This window comes from Emiliania huxleyi, assembly GCF_000372725.1.
Source record: "Emiliania huxleyi CCMP1516 unplaced genomic scaffold EMIHUscaffold_418, whole genome shotgun sequence".
Classification (NCBI taxonomy): Eukaryota; Haptophyta; order Isochrysidales; family Noelaerhabdaceae; genus Emiliania; species Emiliania huxleyi.
This window is the reverse complement of record NW_005198844.1, coordinates 2,172-8,773: the sequence shown is the minus strand read 5'-3', so window position 1 is coordinate 8,773 and position 6,602 is coordinate 2,172. Positions and strand designations below refer to the sequence as shown.

The 6,602-nt window shown below is 63.6% G+C and overlaps 3 protein-coding genes across 3 annotated transcripts in view; 2 read left to right on the top strand and 1 right to left on the bottom strand.

Annotated features, from left to right (window-relative positions):
* EMIHUDRAFT_244351 (hypothetical protein) overlaps window positions 1–1,344 on the bottom strand; it is a gene marked incomplete at both ends in the record, with an annotated part of 2,710 nt that extends 1,366 nt beyond the window's left edge. The window contains one exon of the mRNA XM_005769526.1: window positions 913–1,344. Within this exon, the coding sequence (XP_005769583.1) occupies window positions 913–1,344 (432 nt within the window). The remainder of the gene's footprint in view (window positions 1–912) is intronic.
* A 363-nt stretch (window positions 1,345–1,707) lies between these two features.
* EMIHUDRAFT_244350 (hypothetical protein) lies at window positions 1,708–2,582 on the top strand (the record flags this gene model as incomplete). Its single annotated transcript, XM_005769525.1, has 2 exons — window positions 1,708–1,717; window positions 1,849–2,582. The coding sequence occupies 2 exons, from the start codon at window positions 1,708–1,710 to the stop codon at window positions 2,580–2,582; spliced, it is 744 nt and encodes a 247-aa protein (XP_005769582.1).
* Window positions 2,583–5,267: 2,685 nt separating this feature from the next.
* Window positions 5,268–6,248, top strand: EMIHUDRAFT_244348 (hypothetical protein; the record flags this gene model as incomplete). Its single annotated transcript, XM_005769524.1, has 1 exon — window positions 5,268–6,248. One exon carries the CDS (start codon window positions 5,268–5,270, stop codon window positions 6,246–6,248), a length of 981 nt encoding a protein of 326 aa, XP_005769581.1.
* Between the last annotated feature and the right edge of the window lie 354 nt (window positions 6,249–6,602).

Sequence of the window (6,602 nt, the reverse complement as noted above, 5' to 3'; positions counted from 1 at the left end):
CAGGCCAAACCATATCGGGCGTTACGCCGCTCTCGATCCCATTCCATAACAACCGGGGGGGGGGGGAGAGGCCTGCAGCCCGTTACGCACGGCCAGGAAGAGGCCGGAGCGGGTGCCTGCTCACAGGAGGGGCGGTGTGAAGAGACGCCGTTCACAGCTCGGCCAGGAAGAGGTGGAGCCGCGGCGCCTGCTCACAGGAGGGGCGGTGTGAAGAGACGCCGTTCACGGCGCTGCGCAGAGGCGGGCAGGCGAAGGCTGCCGGCAGTGGCCAGCTGCAGGTTGCCCACAATCAGCGCCACCGACACCAAGGGCAGGAGGCCGGGCGCATGGGGCGCGGTGAGGTCCCTCTGCCAGCCTACGTTGTGATTCAGATGTGTATCAACTCATTAACTAAGTAATTAATTAACGGGTGAGGTCCCTCTGCCAGCCTCGTTGTGACTCAAATGTGTATCAAATGTGTCTCAATCAGTTAATTCATTAGTGAACTAATTTGAGGTCCACCTGCGCACACGACAGACATCGCGGCGGAACATGGTGGCGAGAAGGTATATTCAGAGCACCGCGTGAGTACGAGGGGCTGCGAATACAGTGAATACGGCCGAATACGGCCGAAGACGGTCGAATGCAGCCGAATACGGTCGAACGCAGCGGAGTATGTGTCCTCTCGAGCGGTCGTTGGAATAGGAGAGCCCGTTTTCAGCTTCTGGGGCGTGTGCCCGGGCCTCCGGCGCGCATTTGCTCGGTGAGGGGCGAGCCTACCGCGCAACAAGGCGGGCCTTCTCCCCGAACACAGCGGGTGTACGGCGGAGAGCGTGTCCTCTCGCGCGCTAGCCGGAAGATAGAGGTTTGCGGCGGTCTTTCTTGTTCTTCTAGCGGGGCGACGCCGGCGTCGACCATCCGTCGTATGCCCACCAGCGACCAGATGAGCAGTGGGATCTGCACCAGCGGCACGGCCACGATCGCGAGCGGCTGGACGGACGCCGCGCGGCAGCAGCGCCACCCGCGCAGCAACGTCTGCGCCGCGCGCGCAGACGGAGGCTCGATGGCACGGCACTCGTCGCGAATCGCCGCCAGCTGCGGCCGGAGGGCGCCGAAGCGGCGCGTCTCCGCCAGCTGGTACCACAGCAGCGGGAGCATCCCGACGCGGAGCGCCACTGTCGTGCCGCCGATCGCAAGCCACCACGGAGCGCCGGTCGCGGCCTGCGCCGCGACGACCACCTGGGCAGGGATGCCGAGCGCAGCAACCTCCGTCGCGCCGCTCAGCGACCGGGAGCGCCCGGCAGCTCGGGCGCGGGCGCCGCCGCAGCGGAGGAGGCGCGCTGCTGCGCTCGTGCGTGCGAACATGAACCTTCGCGTAAAAAGAATTTTGAGCCGGGACACGATTAAACGACAGGAAGCTCCAGAGACACATAAACTGGCAGAAAGAAGACTACGAGCTGTTTGTGGGACACGGATACGGGGCGAGCGCGATCAGAGTAGGGGAGCTACAGGAGGAGGTAAGGTAAGGTAAATTTCTCCACACACACAAAGTGGTGGGGCAAGGGGGGGCGACCCTCGCATCTCCACACCCGGTCACGGGCAGGAGCCCCACGGCATTCAAAGTGCAAGCACTGGCCCGGTGCACGTGGGTGAGCAGCCTGCCCCTCCCTCCCGACACAAACCAACTCCCGCACACACAATCGCACTCTGGCCATCGAATGACTCCGAATGACTCACTGTGTGTGCTAAGACAGAATCTCCGCAGACATCCAAAACGGGCCGTGCCGCGTTCGTGGTGTCTTCTCAAGCACTTTAACTAGCATCCGGGCGCCGCACTCGAGTGGGCGGGTCACATCTATGTGGGCCCAGTGTGCGCACTCGGCGCATATGCTAGTGCTATCCTCGAGGAGCAGTTTGGCAACGCGACCGAGCTGATCTACGCCAGCCTTGGCTGGGGCGACGCGGAGGCGGCGCAGCTGGCGGAGGTTCTCGCGAGCGGTGCAGCGTCGCGGCTCGAGGAGCTCTGTCTCTTCGAAAACAAGATTGGCGACGAGGGCTGCAAGGCGCTGGCCGCCGCCCTGCTCGGCAAGGAGGGGGCAGCGCCGCGGCTCGAGACGCTCATTCTCACTGACAACCAGATTGGCGACGAGGGCTGCAAGGCGCTGGCCGCCGCCCTCAAGGATGGCGCAGCGCCGCGGCTCGAGGCGCTCGAGCTCTCCAGCAACGAGATTGGCGACGAGGGCTGCAAGGCGCTGGCCGCCGCCCTCGGCAAGGAGGGGGCAGCGCCGCAACTCGAGACGCTCAATCTCTCTAGCAACGAGATTGGCAACGAGGGCTGCAAGGCGCTGGCCGCCGCCCTCAAGGAGGGGGGCGCGCCGAGCTTGAAGGCGCGAGACGCCCCATCGACTCGCCACGCCCCTCCCATGCGCCCATACTCAGTACTTCCGTTGCGCGTGCAGGAGCTTATTACGGACAAAAGAAAGCCGCGCCACCTGAAGGTCACTTGCAAGGAGCGCGGGATTAAGCTGTGCAAGTATTCTGCCTTGATGCAGAAGAAGTTCAGAGACAAGTTCGACTATGATTCACCTTCCTATCATGGTTGAAGCCTTCACCTTCGTCTGCTGCTGTAATGTGACGTCGCTTCGCTGTTGCTTTGGTGTTGGCTGTTTGCACACTCCACACACTCCAAGAGTGTTGCGGACGGCGGCCCACTCGCGCCGTCTCTCTCCCGTCGCGAGCTCTGCCTCGCCGCGTCGTCGCCGGCGGCGCTACTAGCGCCGCCCGCAACAAGCTGCTTCGGCGCGCCGTGCGGCGCGTTTGCTGGTCGGGCGGCAGTAGCGCAAGCACGGAGCTTCCGCGCCCCGTAGTGTACCCTGTACCTGTGTTAGTGCCAGTGCGCGCCAGTGTCCCGTGCCCAGTGTTGAGCGAGGTTTTCGTAAAATTCTTTTTGTCGCTAAAGGCCTCGCACCAGCCGCAGCCCCAACAAATAGAGAGCCATTTCTGGGTGCGCTTTTTTTTAGAGCGCCTTCTCGTTGTTAACTCTGGTTCTTCGACTTTACATGTTGGACTACCCGAGACGGGACAGGGGTGGGAAATAAATAAATAAAACGGACACCTCTACTAGGAGATGGGTAAAAAGGAACAGGTCCCCGCCCTGCGGTCTTTGTGCAGGGTTCTTTGTGGGTGTGGTCGGCGACTAGCCGGGGTCGTGGGAGCTGGGACGGGCCAGATAATATAAAAGAGGCCGTGCGCCGAACGCCGACGCTTTCGCGGGGCGCGCCGTCGCCGAAGATTTTCAGCTGCACGCGCGTGGCAACCTCATGTCTGAAATGCCGCGCTGGATCCTGCTCTTCGGCGCGATCATCCACGGCTGCAGCGCCACCTGCGGCCACACCACGTGGGCGTCGACCTAAGGAATAAGGTGAGGTAAGGTAAAACTTCTCCACACACACACGCAGTGGTGGGGCAGTGCTGGCCACTCGACCTTTCCCGCGCCTATGAGCTGCGCGACGCGCACGTCGTGCGCGATGTCAACAGGCCGCTTCGAGTGCCGCCTAGGATGATGCGCGGCTCTCAGGGTGATGAGAGCACACAGGTCGGTGGGTGGCGGGTGTGGGGCTTCTCTGCTCTGCGCGGGCGAGGAAGCAGCGAGGCAGAGCCCCGTCTGAACCACACGTGTCCCTCCATTCACACTCTCCCAGTCCTCCCTGGTCTAGTGCCCGTGTTCTCCGCCCGCCGTGCAAGCCCCACCCGTCTAGAGCAGAGCCCCGTCAGAGTGCCCGCGCGCTGCGAGACGCGCACCTGCCCACGAGGACGGTCTGTCATGGAAGTGTAGCCGCGGAAGTTAGAGGTGTCGTGGTGGGAGTGTCGTGGAAGTGTCGCCTCTTCGGCGCGACGCCAGCAGTCTCCCAGCCCGGCCGCGCGGTGCGGAGAATCGCTTCAGCGTAGCTGCGAGGCCATTCCGCGAGCAGGCCGTGCAGCCGCGACGCGCCGAACGCGCTCGCAATGTAGGCGTGCGTGCACATTGGAGAACCTACACGTGGTGCGCGTCGGCCTCTCCGCTGTGCGCGGGGCCGGCTGCGCCACCGTTGGGCCCGACATCACGCGCCGCCCCGGCAGAGGCACCGTGCCCTGCCCTCTTCACCTCGCTGGGGGGAAGGGATGCGCGTGCAATTTCGGACGCGAGTGCCGCCGCAGTGTCCCAGAAAGAGCAGTGTCCACGAGGGACTGGACGACCGTAGATGGCGCAGCGCGGCCGTGGTGCCAGCGCAGAAGCTCGGCTGGAGAGAGGCATCATCTTCGATGAAGATCGCCGTTGCGTTGCTGGCAGCGACCGAAGCGAGGAACCGTAAATTGGTGGCCCAGATGCCGAGCATTTTGTGCGCCTGCTTGAGCGCTTTGGGCACGAGGGTGGCATTGAGCGAGTGCAGGACACCGGCTGGCACGTACTGCCACAGCTCCGCCGGTCCAACGGCCCGCTCGACGACCAGCGAGCGGAGGCCGTGCTGCTCCGCTAGCAAGCGCCAGTGTTCCCGCCGTCCACCCGGATCTAGGGTCTGGGCGCGCGCTGGGATGGCGAGCTGGCAAGCTTTCGGCGGCGGCGGCGGCGGTGGCCAGCAGCCCGTGAGAAGAATGCCCTCGCACACGTCCTTCTCCAGACCCGACGGCGCCACACATAGCCGCCACTTGTCTTTGTCGGGGTCGATATGAGGCCCATTATGGTAGTAGAAGCTGCTGCAGTTGTTTTCCGGATAGCGGACGTCTTTGCAGGCGCCCTCGGTGAGTTCACTGCGGCCGGCGAGTTCACTGCACGACGGCGGCGGCGGCGGCGGCGGCGGCGGCGGCGGCAGTGTTTGGCTCTTCGCGGATAAATCCGCGCTGATGAGGGCTGAAGCCATCGCGTCGGTATCAGATCGCCAGCTCGCGGGAGCCCTATCACGCCATACTAGCTTTTCTTGATATATTTTCTTTTTATTTCCGCCCTTCCTTGCAGCAGCCCCCTCCAACCCACCCGCGCTAGGTCCTAGGTGACGTAGGGGAAACCCGGCGAGCCTGGGGAACTAGCCGGGGCAGTCGGAGAAGGGGCAACTCCGTGCACTGACGGTCGGCCGTCAGAAACCACGCCTGCGTGGATCGCGTCACACACACACACACACACACACACACACACACACACACACTCACTCACACACACGACCTCCTACCCAACCGGCAAGGATATCCACCTCGGAACCTTACACGGCGCCTCTGTGTGTGCACGCTAAAAAAAAGGTAAAGAGCGCGCAAAGATGCTGTGGCATGCTGTGGCGATGATGCCAGGCATTCCGTGGTTGACCGTCCAAAACAAGCCCAGCTTCTTCATGAAGGAGCAGCTCGACCCGCTGAGCGAGGCCGACGCGCCCGTAGTTGCCGCGCACTACACGGGCCTCGTGGAAAAGTACCGTATCGAGCTCGATACGCAGAGGCAGCAGGCACAGCAGTTTATCCAGGTGCAAGCGGCGCAAAAGGCGAAGAGTGGGCTGGTCTGCAAGGGGCAGATAGGGGCCGTGGAGGCGGCGATGCTGTACATCATGATCCGAGAGCACAAGCCCGCCGAGACGATCGAGATCGGCGCCCTCTGCGGCTCGTCGACGAGATGGATCCTTGCCGCGCTCGAGCGCAACGGCCACGGCCACCTGACCACGTACGACCTTCACGACTACACACCGAGCTTCGTGAATCGCTCGTTCGCGCCGTCGGTCCTCAAGCACCGATGGTCGTTCGTTCAGGGTGACGCAATCGCCGCGCTTGATAAGGACGATGTACCATTCGACGCCGAGCTGCTCTTCATTGACGCCCTCCACCGCAACTCGTTCGCTCAGCTCTACACCGACCGGCTGCTCCGCAAGGCGGCGGCGGCGATCTCGCACCCTCTCCCCGTCTTTGTCCACGACATCTTCTCGCCGTTCATGATACCAGCCTTCAAGCACTGTCAAACCGACATGTCGCTCGCCACTCTCCGGACGGAGGTCGACTGCATCCGCCGAGCGGCCAAGGCCACAAGCGGCAACCGGCTCGACCTCCTCTACTCGGAGAAGCAACCGGGCGGCGAAGGCATAGAGCTCATGGCGTGGCTTGCTCGCACTGCTCGATCTAAGGCGTTCGTCACGTTCTCCATGTACGCTGCGCCGGCCGTCTCGAGGTCCATCGCACGTGCGCTGCACCGCCCGGACGACGCTGCGAACAATAACCCGGCCATCTTCTTCCTCATAAAGCCAGACAAGCACTAGAAGCCGCGGGGGCGGGGGAGCGCGTGAAATTTGCGCTGGTTGTCACGCCCTCGCCTCGCCCCGCGCCCCCGCGCGATGCGGCGCGTGTTGGCCTTTGCGCGAGCATGCCCGGCCGCCTCGCCCCGCACCCCATGCTCTGCAGCGGCGCGCGCGCGTGCCTGGCTGCCCGCCGTGCTGCGAACGCCTCGCGCGCGGCTCGTTCCGAGGCTCGAGCGACACAAGTCTGGCGCACACCCGGGTCGCGGGCACAGTGAACCTGGTTTGTGGAGCTCCCACAGGTCACCTAGAGAGGACGTAATTCGGGGTTCCCCACCGGCCTTTTTCGTAGTGGAGAGATCAAGGAACTTTTCTGCT